Raw genomic sequence first — 24,564 nt, 5'->3', positions numbered from 1 at the left:
TTGATCATTTAAAACTTTCTTGGTTCAAACAATTAGAACATGCTTCTTGTTCTACCTTCAGTATTTTAATGATCAACAGGACAGAGCCCCCAATAGCAGAGTTTAAATACACAAAAGTCAAGGAGTATAGTGTTAAGAATATAGGTTCCTAGTTTAGGCCACATGCGCCTCTCTTTCTACCCCTCTTGCAATGAACAGACCACACTGTTAAATAAGTTTAAAATGATTTACTTACAAAACCTTCCAAAGGTCAAATTCATGCATTTATCCAAGCAAGGAGAATAGAGGCAGAATACCCTTAGGTAGAAAATACAAAAAGGTAGCTTCAAACATGTGCTGGGGGGGGGGGGCAGCTGCCACTCTAGATCAAGTAAAACAATAGAAATACCTAACTAACTGATAAATCACATTGGTTCTGTCCCCACTAACAAAAGTCCTATCCCCCCTAACAAAAATCCTGGCTACGCCCATGTCCCCATGTCTGGTTTCAAAGGAGAGAAGACAAAGCCACTGGGGCAGAATGGTTAGAGTGTTGAGCTAGGAAGCCAGGACCCACTTGGCTATGACGCTCACTAGGTGTGGTCTTGGGTCACAGCCATTGCCTCTCAGCCTATAACATACCTCACAGGGGTGGAATGGGGATTAAATGAGGAGGGAGAGAACCAGGTACACCACCTTGAGCATCTTGGAGGAAAAAGTGGAACATAAATGCAATAAATCATCAACACCATCAGAGAATTCTGCACTGGTTATACTGTGCCTCCAGGTTTAGGCCCAGCATATCTCTGTGGGGGATGCGGGTGGCACTGTGGGTTAAACCACAGAGCCTAGGGCTTGCTGATCAGAAGGTCGGCGGTTCGAATCCCCACGACGGGGTGAGCTCCTGTTGCTCGGTCCCTGCTCCTGCCAACCTAGCAGTTTGAAAGCACCTCAAAGTGCAAGTAGATAAATAGGTACCGCTACAGCGCTTCCATGTAAACGGCGCTTCCATGTGCTGCTCTCACTCGCCAGAAGCGGCTTTGTCATGCTGGCCACATGACCTGGAAGCTGTACGCCAGCTCCCTTGGCCAATAACGTGAGATGAGCGCCGCAACCCCAGAGTCAGTCATGACTGGACCTAATGGTCAGGGGTCCCTTTACCTTTACCTTTACCTCTGTGGGAGGGATGATCCCTTATTTGAGGGGATGTGGCCTGGAAAAGTAGTGCAGCCTTGGGAAGGCCCTGACGACCAGTGAGAGAGGTCTTATAGGCCTCATTTGTCCTGTGGCCCCTTGGTTCTCCCCTCCCCCCAAACACACATCTTGTTTTCATTCAGACATTTCTGCTGATGATCAGAGACAAGATATAGTCATTATTGCCTGTTTCACTTGCTGGAGCAGGGAGGGCACACCACCATTATTATCCTGGCCCATCTCACCGTCCACACTGATTGGGCAGTGAAACTGTGGAATTCCCTGCCGCAAGAGGCAGCGACTTCAATGGCTTTAAAAGAGGATTATACAAATTTTTGGAGGATAAGGCTATATATGACAGTGGCTGCAATATGCCCCTGAATACCAGTTGCCGGGACTCACAAGCAGACAGAAAGCTCTTGCTCTCATGTCCTGTTTGTGGGCTTCTCATAATGGGCACCTGTCCAGCCACTGTGAGAATAGGATGCTGGACTAGCTGGGCCCCCTCTAGCCTGATCCATCAGCCCATTCTAATACCCTTATCATTCTAATATTCTTTTTCATACTTCATCAACCTGTCCCCCTCCTTTACAAGATGCAGTGATGACCACCAACTCGGATAGCTTTAAAAGAGGATTAACCAGACATGACTTCTATCCATGATGGCTACGTTCCTCCTCCTCCTCCTCCACTAAGGCAGGATTTCGAGTTGCTGGGAATCATACGTGAGGAGAGCGCTGTTGTGGATTTACCATCTGCTTGGCCACCGTGAGAGCAGGATGCTGGATTAGATGGCCCACTGGCCTCATCCAGCATTGCAGGACCTCTTCTGGTGCTCTAAAATTAGGAACTGACTCCCTGAACCATCAGGATTTCTGGACAGGGCTGGCTCAAACCTACAATGCCAGGATTATCAGCATGAACGCATACAAAAAATTCTATTTCCACCCACCACTGGTGTAAGGGTGATCTGAAAGGGGAAGACGACCCCTTTTGCCAGGTATCATAAGAACATTAGAAGAGCCTACTGCATCAGGTCAATGACCCACCTAGCCCAGCATTCTGTTCTCACAGTGACCAGCCAGATGCCCCAATGGGAAACCCACAAGCAGGATTCGAGCACAAGAACACTTCCCCCCTGAAGTTTCCAGCTATTGATATTCAAAGCATTGCTGCCTCCAGTTGAGGAGGCAGAACATAGCCATAAAGGCTAGCAACCAACAATAGCCCTCTCCTCCATCAAACCAAGCTCACGCCCCCCCCCCTCTCTGTTAGAATCATAAAAGCGTAGAACTGTAGAGTTGGAAGAGACCTCAAGGGTCATCTAATCTAACCCCCTGCAATGCAGGAATCTCAACTAAAGCATCCATGACAGGTGGCTATCCAGCCTCTACTTAAAAACCTCCAAGGAAGGAGAGTCCATCACCTCCCAAGGAGTCTGTTCTACTGTTGAACAGCTCTTACTGTCAGAAAGTTCTTCCTGATGTTTAGTCAGAATCTGCTTTCTTGCAACTTATAGAACTGTAGAGTTGGAAGGGACCACGAGGATCATCTAGCCCAACTCCCTACAATGCAGGAATCTTTTTCCCCGACATGCTGCTTGAACCCATGACCCTGAGATTAAGAGTCTCATACTCCACCAACTAAGCTACCATTGGTTTGGGACCTACCCTCTGGAGCAGGAGAAAACAAGCTTGTTCCATCTTCCATGTGACCACCCATTAGATATTGGAAGATGGCTATCATATCTCCTCTCAGTCTCTTCCTCACCAGGCTAAACATGCTCAGCTCCTTCAACTGTTTCTCATAAGGTTTGGTTTCCTGACCCTTGATTAACTTGGCTTCAACCTCTCGACTCATTCCCTGACAATAAATTTCCACTTGACTGTCAATTGGCAAGAAAAAGAAAATAGCATCTACCGGTAGATCTAGGGAAGTAATAGTACCACTGTATTCTGCTCTGGTCAGACCTCACCTGGAGTACTGTGTCCAGTTCTGGGCACCACAGTTCAAGAAGGATACTGACAAGCTGGAACGTGTCCAGAAGAGGGCAACCAAAATGGTCAAAGGCCTGGAAACGATGCCTTATGAGGAACGGCTTAGGGAGCTGGGTATGTTTAGCCTGGAGAAGAGAAGGTTAAGGGGTGATATGATAGCCATGTTCAAATATATAAAAGGATGTCATATAGAGGAGGGAGAAAGGTTGTTTTCTGTTGCTCCAGAGAAGCGGACACAGAGCAATGGATTCAAACTACAAGAAAGAAGATTCCACCTAAACATTAGAAAGAACTTCCTGACAGTAAGAGCTGTTCGGCAGTGGAATTTGCTACCAAGGAGTGTGGTGGAGTCTCCTTCTTTGGAGGTCTTTAAGCAGAGGCTTGACAGGCATATGTCAAGAATGCTTTGATGGTGTTTCCTGCTCGGCAGGGGGTTGGACTGGATGGCCCTTGTGGTCTCTTCCAAGTCTACGATTCTATGATTCTAAGAGAAATTAATCTATATATCTTTCCCCTGCTATCTCTAAGTCTTAAAAGCACGTAGGACTGGATTATTCTTCCAGGAGGGGTTTTAATTAACCTGAAATAAATCAATATTTATTCATTACTTGACAAGGAAGAGAGAAAGAGAGAGAGGGAGAGATTGTGGAGGGCGGTGTTGTTTTAATCTGCGCGGCTTTGGGAGATGGATACAGCAAGGAGCTGGCTTGAGCATGTTAGCAAAGGCTGGAAGGACAAAAGGAGCATTAGCCGAGTGATGGATTGACATACACATGCCTAGCGGGAAAGAGGGTTTTCTGCAGCAGAGGCAGCCACGCCGCAGTGACCACGCTCATCACACTGGTGAATGGAGAGGCAGGAGAACCATGCACTCCCTCTGCCAGGGAGTTTCAGCAGTGTTTAGGAACACGAGAAGCTGGCTTGTGCTGAGTCACAGCATTGGTCCATTTAGCTCATTGTTGTGTGCACTGACTGGCAAAAGCAGATTTCCGTAGTTTCAGGCAAGGGTCTCTCCCAGCTCTACCAAGAAATGTCATTGGAGATTGAACCCAGGAACAAAGAAATCTTCCTTATACTGAATCAGAAATATTGGCCCATCAAACTCATTACTATCCATACCGACACGGACTGAACCCAGGAAATTCTGCATGTCAATCAGATACTCTGCTGCTGACCTAAGATTCTAGTCCTTATAGAGTAAGGGCTGGATTCAATAGAAACATAGTAATCTGCTTTGCACTAGCAGATCTATGTGGTTGTCATGCTGACAGCTCTTGGCAGCCACCATAGCAATGCCATCCAACTGTTCTCTCTCACACACTCAACTCTCTCCCCATTCACACAAAATGCGCCATCGCAGCTGAATGCAAGCGCATTTCACACTTCTCTGCCCACCCACCAGCACCGCACTCCCGTCAGCAGCATTTACACTTCCTTCACAAGCAGGGCAAAAGTAAAAAATAAAAACTGGCAATGCTCAATTATCATAACTTAAGCCTCTAGCAGATGGTGAAATAATGCAGGAAGGTGGGGGGCAAATAACACGTAACATTGAGGGCTGCAATGGTCAGTTTTGTTTTGTTTCGTCAAGTAGTTTCGCTTGCATAAAGAGCTGGCTTTGAAAGAATTGAACTGGTGCATGCTTCCTCCCTTCAGTGGTAAAAATAAATAAAACTGATGACACACTTTCAAAGAGAGCAGGGGCAGCTGACCGGCCTTCTTGATGCTGTTGGAATACAACCCTCACCATCTGAGAATGTTTGCTGGGCAGGGGCTCAGGCTGATGGGAACTGGAGTCCTACAACATCTGGAGGGCCACACGTTCCAGAGAAGTGAATCAAGAAGAGGAATTATCCTTTGTCATATGGGAATGCCTCTCCCAAATAAAAGCAGTCTTCCATCTCTTGCATTCATCCAACTCTTGAGAAGGGAATGCCTCCTCTTTGCGTTGCAGAGGGTTGGACTAGAATACCCTTTAGGTCCCTTTCAACTCTACAATTCTATTATGCTATGATCAGCAGTGGGGAAGCTGATCTAAGAAGAGGCATTCTCTCAGGAGGAATACCTCTTCTATTTAGAGGCAAGAGGTATGGCCTTTGGAGAGAAGGGGTGTGGCCTGCAGAGAGTCAGGTAGAGAGGAACTGAGGGCCTTATCTAGAGCCTGGACTGGACTATTCCCATCCCTGATTTAAATCCTCATCAGAGTTTTGACTTTGCTGTATGTGCTTTATCTTAGAATGCCAGTCTCCTACACCATGATCAGTGACAGAAATGTCAGTGCTGGAAAACAAATCCTCATCCACTGACAGCCCTGCCTGTCATTCTCACTGAGGCTGTAAATCCATGTCTGGACTGTACTGCTTCAAATGGCAGAAGTAGAGTGGGGGAGCAATCCCGTGAGTGGCAGCTGCTCCTTCCAGGTTAGGTCTCAACAATCAGCACAGGCAGGGCTATGAAGCAGCAGGAGCTCATCTTTAAAAAATTTCCCACAATGCATCAGAGTGATGCTAAGCTGGGAGTGTCATGGGAGATGGAAATGGTTTCTTGGTGGAACATCCAGTGAGGCTCAGATAAAGGATCAGAAGTGGGGCCTACCAGGGCACGGGGTCCCTGGCAGTCGCCACAAGCTTCCAAGTGCTGCAGCCAACACTGTTCATATCCCCCACTACGATCTTGCAGAAAGGCTCAACGAGGATCCGCAGCAAATTTCGTAGCATATTTGCAGGATGTGCATTTTGCTGAACTGAAAAGTTTGCTTTTTCAGGCCCAGGCTTTTGGAAATGAATCGTGCAAAAGCTTCTCTGTTAAAAAGCAATCCATAGGTTTCCTGCATCTGTGTCCTGGGGACACCAAGTACGTCCAGCAGGCTTATATCAACTTCATGTCAGATGTTAGCTCCACATACACAAACACCCACCTTCACAAAACTTTGCAAACCCATAAAACAGGCTATTTCTCACCCAAAAAAACCCTGTATAAATTCATAATTCTAAAATTGATTATTATTGAGAACTGAGATCCTGGCAGTGATCTTAGCTTCTTCTTTTTTTTAATGCTTTTTGGTTCAGTGATTTCCTGCCCCATCAAAATTCCAGCAATTCGAGTTACGTAAACATTAAAAGTGCAAAAAATAAGTACAGTATGTAACTCATTCAAGTCCACATTTCGCTGAGGTAGTCAACCTACACCTGGGCTTCAGGTTACAGTCCACAGGTGCATGCTGCTCCATACAGCAACAACAAAACCCCTGCATGTCAGGATAGCCTTCTCCCTTACACACTAGGTCTTCCTGCTTTTTGTGTATTGCAATGGCTTTTCAATGTATTTAGAGGTTCTAAACTTTAAAAAGCTTTAGATTGTTTTAAATGCTTTCTAAATGCTTTAAATGTGTTTGTTTTCAATCTAATTTTAAATTGCGCTGTTTTAACAGTTTGCTGCTTGATGCCCTGCGTCCCTTATGGGAGGAAAGGTGAGGCACAAATTTAATAAATGAATAAATAAAAACCTAAAACTATCTGCATACACCCACCCACACACACACACAAAACCCCTATAAATATAAAAGCAGTTGTTAAACAGCCACAGTAAGTGTGTGCTGAATATGTGTTTGACACCAGTATCTATTGCATTTCTATCCCAACTTTTTCTCCAAGGAGCTCAAGGTGGCTTACATAGTTTTACTCTTCTTCATTTAATCCTCACAGCAACCCTATGAAATAGGCTAGATTCAGAGGCAGTGACAGACCCAATCTCACCCAATGAACTTCATGGCCACATGGAGGATTTGAACCCTGGTCTCTCCCAGGACCTGGCTCTCATTTAAACCCTACAAGAAGTCTGCCCAGTAAGTCAGGCTGAGAGGTAGCAACTGGCCCACAATCACCTAGTGAGCTTCATGGCTGATTGGGGAAATTGAATCATTGTCCTGGTCCTCATTTAATCCCCAAAATAACCCTGTGAGGTAGGTCAGGCAAGAGATAGTGACTATGACCCATACAGCAAGCTCCATGACCTGATTCAAACCCGTCTCCAACGCTCTAACCATTACACCACTACCAGCTCTCATATATGTGTGTGTGTGTGTGTGTGAATGAGACAGTGACTCCTCCCACTTCCAAATCTGATCCCACCCACTCCCATTTGGGCCCCACCCTCTCCTGGCATGAGGCCAGGGATGTTGGCAGCCGTCAGGAGTGCGGTAAAATGCTTCCTTGCCCTCCACTGAACACCTCATTGGGAAATAGGCCAGAAATTTCTCTCCCCACCCTCCCTCCTCCCCAGGCTTAAATATGAGATGCCGACTTTCAGAAATTTGTTCCCAAAGGGGATTTGCAGCTGGCTTCCTTCCAGCACTGATTTGTTGCTAGGCCAGTGTCACACGACAGGGAGGGGAAAGGCGGCGTTGACGGGGTGGAACCTATTGTTGTGCGGGGAGCTGGAGAATAAAGAAATCCCTGGCACTCCTGAGCTTATTAAAACAATGCCTACGCCTCTTCAATCCTGTGCCACCTGAATGATAATCAGAGGAGAGGGTCTCTTCAAAGGCTAGCAACATTTTAAAAATTTGCTTCAGCAGAGCAGCATGGAAGATCCACCCTCCCCTTCCGCCGCCCAGCTCACCCACCTATGCAGAATTTCTGCTCCCTTATGGAGACCAGGCCAAGCTGTCAAGATACAAGGCTGGGTGGTCAAGACAAAAAAAAACACAGAACTAAACAACAACAACAAAATCTGCTCCAGATTCCTCACTGCTCTCCCAGCACCCAGGAAGAGTGGGTGGAAGAGCTGCTTATTCTGAGACTCAAGGCATGACACCCATTCATTTCTAGAGTCAGTGGGCTATTTGGCAGCTGTGGCTTCCCCCCAAAGGATCCTGGGAATTGTAGTTTGCTATTACATGCCAAGAGTTGTTAGGAAACCGTCACTCTTTTCCCCTCACAGAACTACAACTCCCAGAGTGGGTTAGCAATCCTTCTTCTCGGGGGAACTCTGGGAATTGTAGCTCTGTGGTGGGTAAGCTGTGAGCCTCCTAACAACTCTTGGCCCCTAACAGCAAACTGAAGTTCCCAGGATCCTTTCAGGGAAGCCATGGGTGTTTAAAATGACATGGTTCTGCTTTAAAGGTATGCTGCAGATGGTGCCTTAGTGGACTACATCCTGGCGTTGCTGCTGTTGATTTCTTAAAGGTGAATGATAATAATTTTCAATAACTGGTATTCCGAGGCATCTTGCCTCTGACAGGAGAAGCAGAATGCTACAAAGCCTTCCAAAACGGAGCCCAGGGCTGGCAAATGTGGAAGTAAGTTCCCAGGTCTGCTGGAATATTTATTTTATTTTTAGGCTTGCTTCCTAAGAATGCAGCAACCAGTCTCGCCACTCCCGACACCCTAACAAAAGGCCTCAGAGCAGACTCATCCCATTCGCCCACCCCCAGGGACAGCAACAGAAAGTTGCGCTAATTCGCAATTAAAATCTCTTCAGGTGCCATTAAATATTGAAGAAAAGGGACTCGGTAGGTTTTGGGAAATGGATTCAGCAGACAGAAGTCTCTGAGTCAAGATTGACAACGTATGGTGATAACTGCAGGGAGTGGCCTTAAATCAAATCACACCACAGGATCCATCAAGCTCAATACTATTTGCACTGAGAAGCAGGAAGCAGCTCCCCAGAGTTTCAGGCAGGGAATTTCTCCCAGCTCTAACTGGAGTGGTCAATATCATCATCATTATTAAAATAAAAAAATTCCTTCAGTAGCACCTTAAAGACCAACTAAGTTTTTATTTTGGTATGAGCTTTCGTGTGCATGCACACTCCTTCAGATACCCAACACGGCTACCTACCTGTAACCATCATCATTATTACTACTACACTGGGGGATGCTGAGTTCAGATTCTCCACCCCCAGTGCCAGAATGTCAGCACCACACTCCACCTGGCTTCCACCACACTTTTGATGCTGTTCCCTTTCCAGCTAGCCACTGCCCCCTTTGATAACCTAAATTTCTGTCCTCGGGACTGAACCCACTTGTGATTCCCAGCAAATGGTATTCAGTGGCTGGCTGCCTCTAACAGAGGAAGCAGAATGATAGGTTATCCTCAACCTTTGGTGGCAAGCTGGCTTGCTGGGAAAGCAAAAACAGTATTTATTTTACACATTCCTTTCCAGTAGGCCGCTTTCCACCAAAGTTGACAACAGTCAACAACAAACCAACCCTTCTATCAAAATAATGTGGCATTTAAAACACAGCATTGCAGCATAGCTCTTCTCCCCAAAGGCGGAACATGCAGGAGGTCTGATCTTCAATCCTCAGCATCTCCTATTCAGAATCAGGAGGATTGGTTTCTTTATTTTTAGATGAAAATAATAATTAGAAAAACTCATGGAGGAGAGGGCTATCCATTGCTACTAGCCACGATGGCTATGCTCTTCCTCCACAGTCAGAACAGGAATGCTTCTGCATACCAGTTGCTGGAAGCCACAGGAGGGAAGAGTCCTCTTGTGCTCAAGGCTTGCTAGAGGGTTTCCCTTTGGGGTATCTAGCTGGCCAGTGTGAGAACAGTATGCTGGACCAGATGCACTCCCTTTGGCCAGCAGGCTCTCCTTATGTTATTAAGGGCCGGACTAAGTACAAGGCAAAAGGGACCCAGGTGGCGCTGTGGTTAAACCACTGAGCCTAGGGCTTGCTGATCAGAAGGTCGGTGGTTCGAATCCCTGTGACGGGGTGAGCTCCCGTTGCTTGGTCCCAGCTCCTGCCAACCTAGCAATTCGAAAGCATGTCAAAATGCAAGTAGATAAATAGGAACCGCTACAGCGGGAAGGTAAACGGTGTTTCCATGTGATGCTCTGGTTTGCCAGAAGCGGCTTTGTCATGCTGGCCACATGACCTGGAAGCTATACGCCGGCTCCCTCTGCCAATAATGCGAGATGAGCGCGCAACCCCAGAGTCGGTCACGACTGGACCTAATGGTCAGGGATCCCTTTACCTTTACCTTTTAAGTACAAAGCAGCTTCTTATTTTCCCTCCAGGTCACTTTTGAAATTCTGGGTTAGCAGAGGGACCAACTGGCACCCCATTAGATTAGGCTCTGGGGACCACTAGATGTTGCCTACCGCCCCCGGACTGGGGCAGACTGTCAATCCAATCCAGCAGGACCAGCAACCTGCCATGCATTCTTTGGAAAGACGCTGTCTGCTCTCTGAGCCTTCTTGAAACGGTGCTGGCTTTTTAAGGGTTGTGCATTGCACCACTGTGCAGGGAAAACACATGAACCTGTGGCGTCCTCTTTGATTGCCTTTTTGGGTAAGCAATTCTGTGGACTGCAGCAGAGGCGGCAACAGAGGGAGGGGAGGGAGGATGAGAGTGAGCACACCTTTGCCTGGGTACGTGCTCTGGATTCAACAGTTTTGCCAAAGCTGGAGCCTCGGACTCAATCTGCACATTTCCAAGGCGAAAAAAAGGAAGGAGGGGCAGAAACCCCACACTCCTTGAAACGTGCCCCCAAATCTCCACTTAAAAACAGCTCCACCTTTTTTTTTCTTGTCAAGAGAATCGCCCCATTCAGAGCAAACTGATCATGCCAAATAGAATAAGTCAGTGGCTCTGTTTAACACTGCGAAGCATGTTAAACGGGGGGGGGGGGGGGTGAGATTCCTTTCAAAAGACAGATTAGCCCAAAGATCAGTAGAGGATGGAAAGAGAGCCTGTTGGGCATTGTCTGAAAAGTTCATTTGTACGACATTTACGACATTAAGAAGTGTTGTGTAGGGACAAAGCTGTGGTCTATCTAGGGCATTGGTCTTCAATCGGTGGTTCGGGACCCACTAGTGGGTCACGGCCAGATCCAAGGTGTGTTGCAACAGGAGCACTACCGCGGCTATGCAAATATATGAGGAATGATTTAGAAATGGGTCCCAGATGCATATTCGGGTTAAAAGAAGGCCCTGGATCTGGAAAGGTTAAACACTGTTGATCTACCTGATGTTCAAGATCCTAAGAGCTGCCAGCCAGACATCTCCAGGAAGCCTCCAAGCTGCTACCAGTAGTCCCCACTGACTTTTATCGGTTTTTATCCTAACTAATTCTCAAACATGACTCAAGGTGGCTAACAAATCCAGAGCTTCATATATATATATATGAGAAACAATCCACATGCTGACTCACATCACAAGATCATAATATTATAAAAAAAAAATCCCAACAAACAAACCCAGGGCATCCTATATAATAAAGTCCAAGTGTCTCTGCGTCCAGTCCCTGTGTCCCTGGGTTTGCGCTACTGCGCATGTGCCCCACGGACAGCCATTGGGACTTGGAGCGCAGAGACTTTGGACGGGATAAACCAGGACCGTGAGAGAGATTACATGCTTGCATATACACAACCATACAAAAAAAAAGTGTGTGGCTTCCCCTGCGCTACAGAAGGATCTCTCTCTTTCCTCCTGGTTTCTTCTCCGTTAGAGGGGAAGGAGAGGAGGCAGGCGTGTGCCGGCGAAAGGGAAAGGGAGGGTAGGTGGGTGTGGATAGAGAGAGCGCATGAGCCGCAAGTGATGCGGCTGCTGGGCTGAAGGATCGTTTAGCCGTTACTGAGGGGCGAAAGCAGGAGAGTGGGCGGGTGGGCGCACCCGCGGGGGAAGGGGGAATTAGTCCCTGGAAGTGTGTGTGGATTTGGGGGGGGGGTTGGAAGGGCTGCTGCAACTGGGACCAGCGAGGGGAGAGAGGGGGGGGAGAGAGAAAAGAGGAGTAGAAAAAAGAGGGTGGGAAATGGGGAGGGAGAGAGGAAGCTGAGGAGGCAGCTGGCTGGGGCGGGGGGCGGCGAAGGGACTGAGTGAGGGGCTGAGGTGGTGGCGGTGGGTGAGTCATCGGGGGGGAACCCCACTAATTAATTCTAGCACGCGTTAATTTAACGGGCTTCATGATACTAGTCAATAATAAAACATCAAACCAGAAAAATAAATCAATAACCAGTCAATAGCCTTTTATAAACATTTTTTGATTTTTAACTAACTCGTTTTTAAATAAATAGAAATACGAGAAACAAGTATCCAGCATTACATCTAATAGTGTTTTTTTCTATCCATTGACTTTAGACATAGGCTTACACACTCAATGTGTTCAAACATTTTACTTACTGTAACCTCTCGACTAAGTATATTGAGTGGTTGATATAATTTTGGTTGTTAACATAGTTACAGAAAGGGGCCCATGTTTGTTGTAGGGTGTTTCTATGCATATGTCCTTAATTGTCCTCCTTAGACTTTGGTGTATTCCATATATTATTTCCCCATATGCTCAGGGGTATTTCAGTCTGGTTCTTCCATTGCTGATGAGCTATTGCTAATTGTGCTGCAGTCAGAAGCTGTCCAGTTTTGTGGTGGAGAATGGAGCCCAAGTCTATGTCCAAAGATCATAGGGCTAAGGCAGGATTTGGAGAAAGGGGTTGGCTTATCATGGAGAATACTCTATTCCAAAAGTTTTTAACATGGAGACATTCCCACCAAACATGAATAAATGACCCCAGTTCACAACAACTCTTCCAACATGAAAGGGAAAGGGAGGGATTAATTTTTGCAAGCCTGACTGGTATCCAGGGCCACCAAAGGATGACCTTGAGCAAGGCCTCCTGTAAGCAAGGAGAGGTGGTTTTAAGGCAGTGAGGCAGAGGGGTGTCCAGCTACCCTCCCATTTGTGATCTTCAGTTGGGTAGCCTAATTCCCATTTTAAAAAAATGAAGGCCTCTAGCATCTCCTGCTTTATGACATTACCAATTGCTGTATATTAGGAAAGCAGCACCCTTCCGGTCATATGCTGACTTGCTGTAGAAGGATTCAAACAAGGTAAGTGTGCACAAGCCCTCTCCTCTGCTCTCTAAACAAAGCACAAAAGAATGAGCCTGATTTACCTAAAACCAGGTAGTACAAATGCCTTTTTATTTAACCTGCAGTTTCTTTTTGGATATTGCTTTCGCTCTGGGAAGCAGGGCATGGATTGTGTAAATGCCTACATCTTCCCAATCCTTAAACAGTTGATATTTATCTGTGTGGATGAAAGCTGGATGATCCAGGAATGGGACCAGTGGTGAGGGTCAGGGCCCAGTGTTTCACTCCATGTTCTCCACACCATCAGTACTGATCTTGTAAATGGATTGTCTATTTTCCTTACCTCCTGCATATACAAAGGTAAGAAAAGGTGACTTCCCATTGAAGGTGTGGAAGAGAGCATCTCATGTTGGACTCAAGGGTCCTCTGTTCTTACCCTGAGCAATGGAATCAAGGATTGGATTTGAAAAGCAGCAAAACAGAACACTTTCCACTCCTCCTTTTGTTCTGTGTCTACAGAGCATTGTTGCTTATCCTAGATTTTTTGCCTCCCAACACAAATGCATTGAGTTTGTTTTGCCATCTCTTTAGATGAAGAGGAGGGATTAGAATAGGCAAACTTGAAAGAAAAAAAAGTATAAGCGTTTAGGTAACATTAACATTTAGACTACGGCTATTTGCCTGAGCCAGCTAATGCTAAGATGTTTCCATTTCCTAAATTCTTTTTATACAGTCCCCTATAGTTTCTATGTCCCAGTTGTCTTGTGTCTACAGTAAGGTTAATACTTAAGTATTTAAATCCTCCATGTGCTATGGCAAATGGAGAGTTAACTAGCAACCAGTCTCTTGTAGTGTTGTCTAAATTGATAGGAGGGAGCAGGGATTTACAACAGTTGATTTGCAATCCTGCTACCCTACGATACATTTCTAACTGCCGCTTAAGTGGATTTTGCAGAATTAAGAGGGTGTCATCTGCAAACATATTCATTTTGTGTACCTCATCCTCTCTATAAAAATCATTGTGCAGTTGAAAGGCTAATGCCTCTATGACCAATGCAAACTGCATAAGAGCTCGATAGCCTAAGCATCGAAGCCATTGATTGAAATGATTGCTTTTGATTTGGAGTATCATTGCTTAATGAGGTGCAAGGACTTAGATCCAAATTTCAATTCGCCTTAGCAGGTGTGTCAAAACCAATGAATCAGTTCTATCAAAAGTCTTATAGGCATCAAGAGATATTAATATGCCAGCTCTCTTCTCCCTATTCAGCTCATGTGTAACATTTAGTGCCCTTCTAATGAAACTTGTGTTGCTTCTCTTCTAGCCAGCATGAACCCTGTTTGATCTGGAGATATGTATTGATTTATAAACGTATTTAGATGCTTGACCATTATTGATGTGAACAACTTTGTGTCTACATCAATGAGAGCTATATGACTCAAAGTAGCATCTGTTTTGAAGAACACCATGTTTGCGATGCTTCCCGCCCCCGCCCCCTTTCTAGTTGTACAGTTTGGTCAGCCATGGGGGGAAAGCTCATTGCAAAAAGCTTTATAAAACTCTCCTGTAAAGTCATCCAGTCCTTAGGACTTTCCAGATTTAAAATTCTTAATTACCCCTAGGACTTCTTCCCAAGAAATGGATTGGTTTAGGTACTAATATTAGGTCTAGGTGACATTGACTTATGGGAAAAAACATGAGAATTCCCTGCCTTCTGGGTGTAGTGCCTGCCAGGGGTCTGCTCAGTTAATATTTCCACCTAGCATGGGTTGCAGATTTTGTTCAGTGCCTACTTCGGTCCTTTGTGTCATTGCTGCAGCAATTGAAGTCTCTACCTATTGTGGTTTGTCCTCTTTTTAAATGGTCTAATTATGTTAGCATCTTCCGGAGAAAGTCGTCTTGTGCTGAGTTGGGTGCATATAAATAAGCAATGGTGATTTCATGGCTGCCTATGACACCTTGAACAAAGAGGTATCTATCTGCCTGTCAAGTCTTCCCAACTTTCCCCAACACTCAGAGGGCAGTGCTTGCTTATCAGGACAGCCACACCTCTGGCTTTCCCAGAGCCGGGGGCTTGTACTTGCTCGCCTACCCAGCAAGGCAGCCCTCTGGTTCATCTCCTGCAGGAGAACAATGTCTGGATGTTCCCTTTGCAGGGCTGCCTCCACTCTGGCTCTTTTGATTCGTGGCCCTAGCCCTCTAACGTTGAAGGAGAGAAGATTTATACGTAGTTTGGCTTTGAGGAATCATAGTAATGTTGGTAGAAATGTGGATAGCAGAGGGTTAAATGCTAGGTATGTAGTTCCTGCTCTATTAAAGGTGGAATTTTTCAAGAAACTCAGTTTTTCTGCTGGACTTCTATAACTTGGAAATCAAATGACTTAAACCTAAAACTACATACACAAATGCTAGGGTGTGCATCCCTGCTTGCCAACAGGAACGTGGGAGTGGTGGAGATCTCTCCCATGGTACCCAGGATCAATTAGGGGGGCAGGCGGGGGCTTGTTGCTAAGCTGCACACACCTCCAAATGCCCAAGGACAAAGGCTCTTCCAATTTACTGTTGTGCTTGTTAGAGTGGAGTCCAGATGCTTTTCATGTATTAAAATAAAATAAAATAAAACAAAACAGTTTCTTACTTTCTAATTGGAGTTGCCTTATTTCTTTCTGCCCTTTTTGGTTGTCCAGCCTGAGGTGGTGTTCTTGTGTGCTTGAGCTGGGGGGTGATATCTCCTGCTTAGAGCTGGAGTTCTTTCAGCATGTTGCCAGTCTGCTGGTTATCACTTGCAACCCAGGTTCTGCTTTTTAGCTGGACTATCAACTTAAAAGGGAAACCCCAGCAATATGCTATGCCCACTTCTTTTATAGCCTTATGTATAAGGCTGGAGAGTCCTTTGCCACCACAGTGTGGCTGGGCTGATATCCTGAAATATTTCAGCGGTGGCTTCGCCATATTTTAGGTTCCTAACATTCCTTAGTGCTCTGAAAATTGAGTCTTTGAGTCTATTCTGTTCAAAAAGAATTACCACTTCTCTTGGGGCTTCCCCAGTTTTGCTTCTGCCTCCCGGAACCCGATGGGCTCTTTCATTGGGGGACAGTGGTATGTTTAAATTCAAGGAGAGTATCTAGTCAATAATGAATTGAACCATGTTCCCGCCCCTCTTCCTGGTTCTCCAGTAGGCGTTGTAGATGAAAAATTTTTCCTCCTATCCCTCTCAAATTGTTCCTTCAGCTTCCTAGCCGTCATTTGTAAGAGTTTGATCCCACATTGGTTAGTTAGAGCAAGATTGTGTGCATCATTTGTTGTTTTAGAAATATATGACAGTTGATTAGATAGCACATCAAATTTCTGCTGAAATAGCTAGGGCTGCTCCCCAGTCCAAGACCAGTCCTTGCCTTATTTTATTAATGTACTCCTCTGAGCCTCTGTCCTCTTCCATTGTGACAGCTACTGTTCTTTCTTTGGGGGCCTTTATATTGGCTTTGGTCATGTCAGTGTCTGAGGCCTCCTCCGAAACCTCAGTCAGGGCTCTGTCTATTTCTTCTTAAGATCTCGCCTCACAGATTTGCTTTTTGGTTCCCATATTCCTTAGATCATCACCTTGCTGGGGCTGTATAAAACTTTTTATTTAGATGTCAAGATGATCCATTCTGCTTAGATTTTGTCCCGGGGCAACTGGAGACAAAGAAATATGCCACCATTTAGCTTTCCAGGTACCCCCCGCAAACCTTTTAAAACCAACTACTTTTTAAAATCAGCTGCCTAAAATAGTAAAAGCATAAGATGAGCCTTGCTGGATCAGGCCAAAGGGGGTGGGAACCATCTAGTCCAGCATCCTGTTCTCACAGTGGCTGACAAATGGCCCAATGGGAGGTCAGAAAGTAGAACCTGAGAGCACCAGTGATTTCCCCCACCTATGAATCCCAGCAACTGGTATTTAGAGTCATTACTGCCTCTAACAGTGGAGGGAGAATACTGCCATTGTGGCTAGCAACCATTAGCCATATCTTCCACAAATCTGCAATTTTGTTTTAAAACCATCCTAGTTGGTTGTCATCGCTACAACACCGTCGGCCCCCAAGCCGTCAGGGCCAATTCTCATGGGTGATGGGAGTTGTAGTCCAGCAGGATCTAAAGGTCAGCTATCCCCTGGCCTAAAGGTAAAGGGACCCCCGACCATTAGGTCCAGTCGTGACTGACTCTGGGGTTGCGGCGCTTATCTCGCGTTATTGGCTGAGGGAGCCTGCGTACAGCTTCCAGGTCATGTGGCCAGCATGACAAAACCGCTTCTGGTGAACCAGAGCAGCACACGGAAACGCCATTTACCTTCCTGCTGTAGCGGTACCTATTTATCTACTTTCACTTTGACGTGCTTTCAAACTGCTGGGTTGGCAGGAGCTGGGACCGAGCAACATGAGCTCACCCCGTTGTGGGGATTTGAAACGCCGACCTTCTGATCAGCAAGCCCTAGGCTCTGTGGTTTAACCCCCCCCCCCCGCCACCCGCAATTCCTTTCCTGAGAACCAGGTGGACTACCTAGCTGGGTTATGTCAATGGATCCATCCTGTTTACCACTGCCTTCTGAAAAGAACCAGCCAAAGACCTCTGCAAACCTCCCAAGCAGGGCATTAAGCCAGCTAGCCCTCCCAGGTCATCTGTCCCCACAGGCTCCTTTTAGCCAGCCTGGCTAAAAAATATTGATCAACAAATTTAACAGAGGACTGGGTTAAGTCCTCTTTTTAAAAATCCAGGGGCTGGCTATCCACACATCTCATATCAGCGTTAATTCCTTTAAAATAACTGTGTTAAAAGAGTCTTTGAAGACTGGTGCTCATTGGGACTGATTGGGCAGAAGGCAGAGTGCCCAAGCAGAGCCAACAAAAGGCAGAGCCAAATAATTCTAGTTCTGTCCCCATCTTCTCCCTGCCTAGTTCTACAAGGGGCAACACTGAGACTGAGGAAAAGGAGGAGGAAGCTTGACTGGTTGTAAGAAGGCAGGCAGGTACGGATTGGCTGAGGGCAGTCTGTGGTGGTGGTGGGGGGAAACAGTACCCCATTTGCCCTAATGAACCAACCTCTAACTGTATTCCATTCATAGAATCATAGAATTGTAGAGTTGGAAGGGACCCCAAGAATCATCTAGTCCCTGCAATACAGGAAATGCAGTTGTCCCATATGGTGATCGAGCCTGCAACCTTGGCATTACAAGCACCACGCCCTAACCAACTGAGCTATCCAGGTTACATCTGTTCTGAACCTATGTCAATCAGATTTAACTGGGAGACAGCCACACCCTCACCACAGACTCCCAGCATCACGGGCACATTACATTTTAGGTGCGCCCAATTGGCAAGCGATCACAGACATGCAGGTCCTCTTGGACCTGGGAGAAGGCAGAACAGGGGGCAGGGAGGAACAGAACGGGGCAGAGATGCTTATAGTCACTCCTGCCAATGCACACAACAGCTGGCTGTATAAGAGAGAAAGATCTGTCCATTAGCCCTCTCCATACTAAAAGTTTGGTCAATAAGAACATATAGAAAAGTTGCCTTATGATCAATCATACTATCGGCCTATTGAGAACAGCATTGCTGACATCAACCTGGTGCTCTCCAGGTGTGCTTGGACAATAGCTCCCATCAGCACCAGTCAGCATGGCCAAAAGGTTCTGGGAGGTATTGTCCAGTGGCATTTGAAGGCACCAGGTTGGGGAAGTCTGGTCTTCTCTAACTGGCAGTGGCTCTCCAGAGCTTCAAGACTCTTTTCCCAGCCCTGTTGGGAGATACCAGTGGGTTTGAATAAACAAAACAAAGTTATAGTCCTCATGTAATCAGGAACATGGGATGGACCCTACCTAGTTGAAAACAGCAAAACTCTTTCAAACCCCAGCAATGGAAGCAGGAGACAATGGCATGCCCTCTCTAAAAGTCAGCTACCCACATTGATAAATATTTCACATACATATTTTCAGCAAACAATTAACTGATAATCCCGTGCAGTTCAATGTACTGTCACACACACACAACCCTTCTGAAAAGGTAGCACAACACAATAAACAACGGATCAAGCACAGCCCAGAGACCCAGGTTCAAATCCACACTCAGCCACGGACTCACTGCCTGACCTTAGGCCAGCTCCTACTCTCCTTCCAGGCTCATCTACCTTGCAGGGTTGTTGCGGTGAAAAAAATAAGGATGCAAGGAAGGAAAGCACTCTTGAGTGCTTTAGAAGAAATAAGGTTTTTTTAAAAAATACAACTTTCATAATACAGAAATAATACTTCCAAAAAGTTATTTTTTTAATTTTTTATTTACTATGCCAAGATAGGGCACAGACAAGACAGGAAAAACAGGATCCCGCTCCCTGAAAACAACTCTATGGAAAATGGGATGGGAAGCCAACAAAAATAAAAGAAAAGATGAAATTGTGTTTCGACTGTATACGTTAAAAATGTTGAAACTTAATAAAGTATAATTGTGAAAAGGGGGCAGGGAAAAAGAGAAGCTGAATTCCTTCAAACTAAAATAACCACATTCTGGCTTTATCTGTGCAGCAGGAAACCACCCCTAAAGAGCAGAGCAGCTCTCCAGATGACTTGAGTAAGTGAGCCAAACTGAACAGGCAGAAAAGTGGAAGCAATCTCCAACACAGTCCCCAGCCTCTTGTTTTCCCTGAGGAAAAACAACTTGAAACACAGAAATCGCAAGCATGAGTTAAGAGCCGTCTTCCCGCCACCGCCATAGGAAAAGTCACTGCAGCACAAATCAGCGACCCACTTTCATTATTAGAAAGGCATTTTGCTTCCCTTGCACTAACACAATAAAGGGAGAGGAAGGTACAGAATCTCAGAACTCCAAGGAGTGCTTTCCAGCTAAAATTCAGGACTTTGCGCACAAAGCTCCATCAAAATACCAAAGGAAACCACAAATGGACCAAAAATATATACAAGTTGCCTGCCACATTTGTCTGCTTAGAGTAGACCCATTAAAATGAACGGGTCTAAGTTAGCTGTGCCCATTGTTTTCAATTCAGGGGCTGGCCCCTGTGAAAACAAGATGCTGGGCTAGACCAGCATCTCATCTGAACCAGCAGGGGTCTTTTTATATTATTAATGGGTCTACTCTGAGTAGGACTTGCATGGGCTAAAAACAAATTGGTCTGATCTGAGTACCACAAACTATAACCCCCCCCCAATGGGGCTGCTTTCAACACTGTAAGTCTAGAGGAAACCCACATTGAACATGATGCACATGGCTACACCTTGGATCCTCCTTTGCACAGAACTTGTATACAGGCATCCATCTTCACCTAATGCCCTTTGTTTTATTTCTCCACATACACATTTCTCTCTCTCTCTCTTTCCTTTTCCAGATTGTTAAATCTCTCCCCGCCCCACAATGCCCAGTTTCAGGGTTGGCAAAAAGACAAACCGTTCTGCCTTTGCCACGAACCACCACCCCCCTTCTGAGCCCCCCCCCCCGGGCTACAGCGGGCTATCAGCTCCCCAGAAATGAATCAGGAGGAGGTTTGGCTATTACGTTCCCCTTCCTCTCTCCTCCACACATGTGAACTCACACACATCCATCCTGATTCCATACCGGCTCACAGCCAGTCCCCACCCCCAGGAGAAGCTGAAGGGGGGGGGCGACACCCGAGAGCATCTCAACACTACATGAATCACCACAGAACATGTGAGCCTCCTTGGCGGAAGAAAAAGAACCTGCTTGCCTTTTCTATTATTGTTTTTACTTTGACCTATGGAGGCAGGGTTCTCCTTGCAAAAATTACTCCCTCCACGCCCACCCACCCTCACTCCCAGTGCCAGCCTCTCGGACCACCACCCCGCCTCCCTGCCTCTCCATCGATGCAGCAGATTTTGCACCACTCAACTACAGGCAGGCTTGCAGACCCCATATCCTGCCACTAAACTCCCCCCCCCCCAAGATCTCCTGGCCAAAATCTTTGTGTGTCATCACACAAGTGCACCCCCTATGCCCCCCCAGCCCTCCCCCAAATCCCCTACAACCAACAAAGATCCCCCGTCCTCTGCAGTCCAAGGCCTTCTCTGCATCCTAGCTGGCTCCAGTACCTGGGAAAGTTGTACCATTAAGAGAACCCAAGATTATTATTATTATTATTATTATTTTGCTGTTCAAAGTAAATTTTTAATTAAAAAGAGAGAGAGAAAGGAATGGCTTACAGTATGTCTTCCTCGTCAGTTCTTCCACAACTTCAGGCTTCAACTTGCTGTTCGATTTCCCCATCTCGATCTGGCAAGGTTTGTCCACTGGACTTTTTAACAGGGCATAAATTTCTCTCAAAGCCCCTTCCTGCACTTAGCGGAGAAGCATATAGGAAGCCAGTGGGGTGGGCAGAGAGATCCGATGTGAAGGGTGGAGGACGACAGAGGAACTGTCTCAGTTTCAAAGCCAAACCGGACCCTTCCGATTTCCTCTAAGTAGCGCTAACACACACCCCAAAAAATGGGGGGGGTGGAAAGAGGTGGGGGGGAAGGGGGGAAGAGAGAGGGGGAGAGAAAGAGAAACAAGGGGGTAATAAGCTTTATAAGTTCAGCTGCAATTCCAGTGTCCGGAGTCCCAGAGGAGGTTTACGTCCCCTTATTTTCTGGCATCCACAACTCAGCTCTGCAAAACAGTCACAAGCAGATGGCGAGGCGGTCGTCTCCCTCCATACCGGCTGGTGTAAAAGGGGAAGGTGGGGAGTGAGAAGACAGAGAAAATAACCTTTCGTTATTATAATTATTATTTCCCAGTGAAACAGGGAAGGTCGTTTTGTTAATGTTTCAGCAGGGCCCTCCTGAAATAAAAAAAAATGACGAGATTTCGCCAAGCTCACTTGCCTTTCCTTTTTTTTGCAAAACAGAAACGGAAAATTCGTGGAGCTTTTTCCTCTCTGCCTCTCTCCAGACAGCCTTTTCTCCTTCTCCCCTTCTTCCTACCCGTTCTCTCTTGCTCGCTCCTCCTCGCTGGAGCCCAGTGGCGGTGTTGCTGCTGTCGTCCCTGGTTACAAAACTGCCCTCCCCTCTCCACCGCTGTCTCTGGTGCTCTGGGTTGCCGTAGCAAACGCAGGATCAGCCTCTGCACTGATAAGGTGCTAACTGGAATCTGCCAGTCAGGCAGTGGGGGGCGGGGGGGGGGGCTGCCTAGCAGGCTCTTCCTTTTGTCTTCTCTTTGCTTAGCCTTTTTTTAGATCAGTCCTTTGGGTGTGGGGAGAGAGAGCAGGAAAGAAATTGGGGGGGGGGGAGAGAACAGCACAGATGAATAAGGTTTCTCGTGCAAGGCAAAAGCACTTTTTATTTTGCTTTGATTTTTTTTAAAATCATGTTTTATCTTGTTCTTTAAGTCAGCGTTGCTTTGTTAAAAGAAAAAAGAAAAAGAGAAAAGGAAAGAAGTTTATGCATCAACCTGCTCCAACCCTGAGGCCCTCCAGATGTTTTTGGACTCCAACTCCCATCATTCCTCTCCATTGCCCATGCTGCCTGTGGCTGATGGGAGTTGAAGTCCAAAGCAGCTGGAGCACAGAGGGTTGGGTAGCACTAGCGTACATTGTTGCTAACAATAAAAAATGTGGGTTGTTTTATATATATATCTCCAGGCCAATGTCAGGAATGATTATGCTTCCAGCTGCTTTTTGGATATTTACCTACTGAAGTGCCTTGGCAAGTGTTGAAATTTTCCAGCAGGCAATGAAAAGGAGGGATGGCATTTGGGGAATGGGCAAGGTTTTGGAAAATGATGGAGGGGCTTGGGGGTTGCCTCTAATGGTAGTCCTAATTTAGTCTATTAATTTCAGTGGGTCTGCTCTCAGGAGGCATAGGCTTAGCTAGGAGCCATAATAAATAAATAAATAAAATAATGTATACAACTCAGAGTAGATGCACTGAAATTAATAGGCCTTAGATAGTCCTACTCAAAGTAGATGCATTGGCTTGCATCCAACTAAATTGACAGTAAACACATTTTGAAATTAATGGGACCTAAGTCACATTCGTTAATTTCCATGGGTGTATGCTTAGTAGAGCTAACATTGGAGACAACCCAATGTTCTAAACTTGGGAATACATATGAAGAATACTCAGTGGTTCTGGAGACCAAAAGGAAACATCAGAGAATGCTTGCAGTTGTTGATAAATCATTAAATGCTTTGGGCTAATGCCCAAATTCCATTCCACTTTTTATCACCCATTGGTAAATATCAACATTTAACAAAGTAAATGTTGGTAAATGTTCAAAATGCAGCTAGAAGCGTAATAATTTCTGACACTGTCCAGAGGACCAAACTACTACTGTTGTTGTTGTTGTTATTGTTGTTGTTGTTGTTGTTATTTCTTAAACCCAGGAGAGCTGCTTTCAGTGAACAAAGGCAATATGAAGCTAGATAGACCAATAGTCTCCCTCGGAATAAGACATTGCTTCCTGTGTTTCTGTTTAAGTCAGCCCCTTCTTCAGAACGATGAGGACTAGGATCTTAATTTCCAGGAATGGCTGCAGCTCAGTGGCAGAGCATCTGCTCTGCATGGAGAAGGTCCCAGGTTCAATTTCCAGGTAGGGCCGAAGATATCTTTGCCTGAAACCCTGGCAAGCTGTTGCCAGATACTGTGGACAATGCTGAGTTATGTGGACTAATGGCAGCTCCCTATGTTCCTAATGCTGTTATGTGTTCAAAGAACGCTTTCTAATGGGAGTCAGCTCATACATTCAGCAGGAAAGTCTCTAAGTGGTGACCTCATCGGCCCTATGAAATCATGCCTCAAGGCAGTTATTAGGTAACCCATCAACAGAGCACCAAGTCAAAAGGAGAGGAGATAGGCAAGGGAAAGGCAGACTCTTGAATGAATTGTAGAGTTGGAAGGGACCCAAGGATCATCTAGTCCAGCCCCCCGCAATGCAGGAATGTGTCAAGAGGACTTTGATCATGTCTCTTACTTGCCTGAAGGACACAGAGGGGTGTGTAGAAACAAGTCTACTGTACAAAGATAAAATGTGCATTCATTGCTCCACCCATTATTTCCTCTGGCCCGACCCACCACTGGCATGTTGCCCAGAAGGAGAATGTGGCCATCAGGCTTAAAAACACTTTCCCACTAATGACTCCAGCGGTGATACCCAGAGCAGGAAGCCAGTCTGATTTAGAAGCTTTTCCACGTGGCCTGTAGATATCATGTGACCCACTCCAGCCTATCACGGTGAAGAGTCCTTGTCTTTGGCCACATGGAGGGTGGTGCTAAATTCCTTCCTCACCTCTCCAAGGTCCTGGGTTCTGGAGCTGCTGGTACCAGCTCTCAGGCCTAATGCCTGCCTGGGCTAGTATTTCCAATCTCCACTAACCTTTTCAGGAACCCAGGCAAGCAAGATTCCTGAGATCCTGCATTATTAAGATCATAGCTACTACAGAAATTAGGGTAGCTCGGCTTTAGAGAAATGCAGGCCTTATTTCCAAAGCAGACACTCCAACTACCATGTGGAAAAATAAGAAGCTTCCTTAGTCAGACCTTTGGGTCTATCTAGCTCAGTATCATCTACACCAGGCACCCCTAAACTCGACCTTCCAGATGTT

General features: G+C 46.0%; 1 protein-coding gene across 3 annotated transcripts in view; it reads right to left on the bottom strand.

Moving 5' to 3' along the window:
• Positions 1-24,564, bottom strand: part of NCS1 (neuronal calcium sensor 1) — a 60,149-nt gene that overhangs the window by 23,491 nt on the left and 12,094 nt on the right. The window contains exons 1-2 of one of the 3 annotated variants that reach the window (XM_088664750.1): positions 21,848-22,175; positions 21,188-21,684 (exon numbers count right to left, since the gene is read on the bottom strand). In XM_088664750.1, coding sequence (XP_088520876.1) covers positions 21,188-21,251 — 64 coding nt within the window. In that variant the 5' untranslated portion in view covers positions 21,252-21,684; positions 21,848-22,175. Of the gene's footprint in view, positions 1-21,187; positions 21,685-21,847; positions 22,176-24,564 lie in introns of those variants that run through there. The other 2 variants (XM_088664752.1, XM_088664751.1) reach the window with 2 other exon arrangements.

The sequence above is a fragment of the Zootoca vivipara genome, chromosome Z2, assembly GCF_965207765.1.
Source record: "Zootoca vivipara chromosome Z2, rZooViv2.hap1.1, whole genome shotgun sequence".
NCBI classification, from domain to species: domain Eukaryota; kingdom Metazoa; phylum Chordata; class Lepidosauria; order Squamata; family Lacertidae; genus Zootoca; species Zootoca vivipara.
The sequence above is the reverse complement of the archived record's forward strand: the minus strand, read 5'-3'. Positions and strand labels throughout refer to the sequence as shown.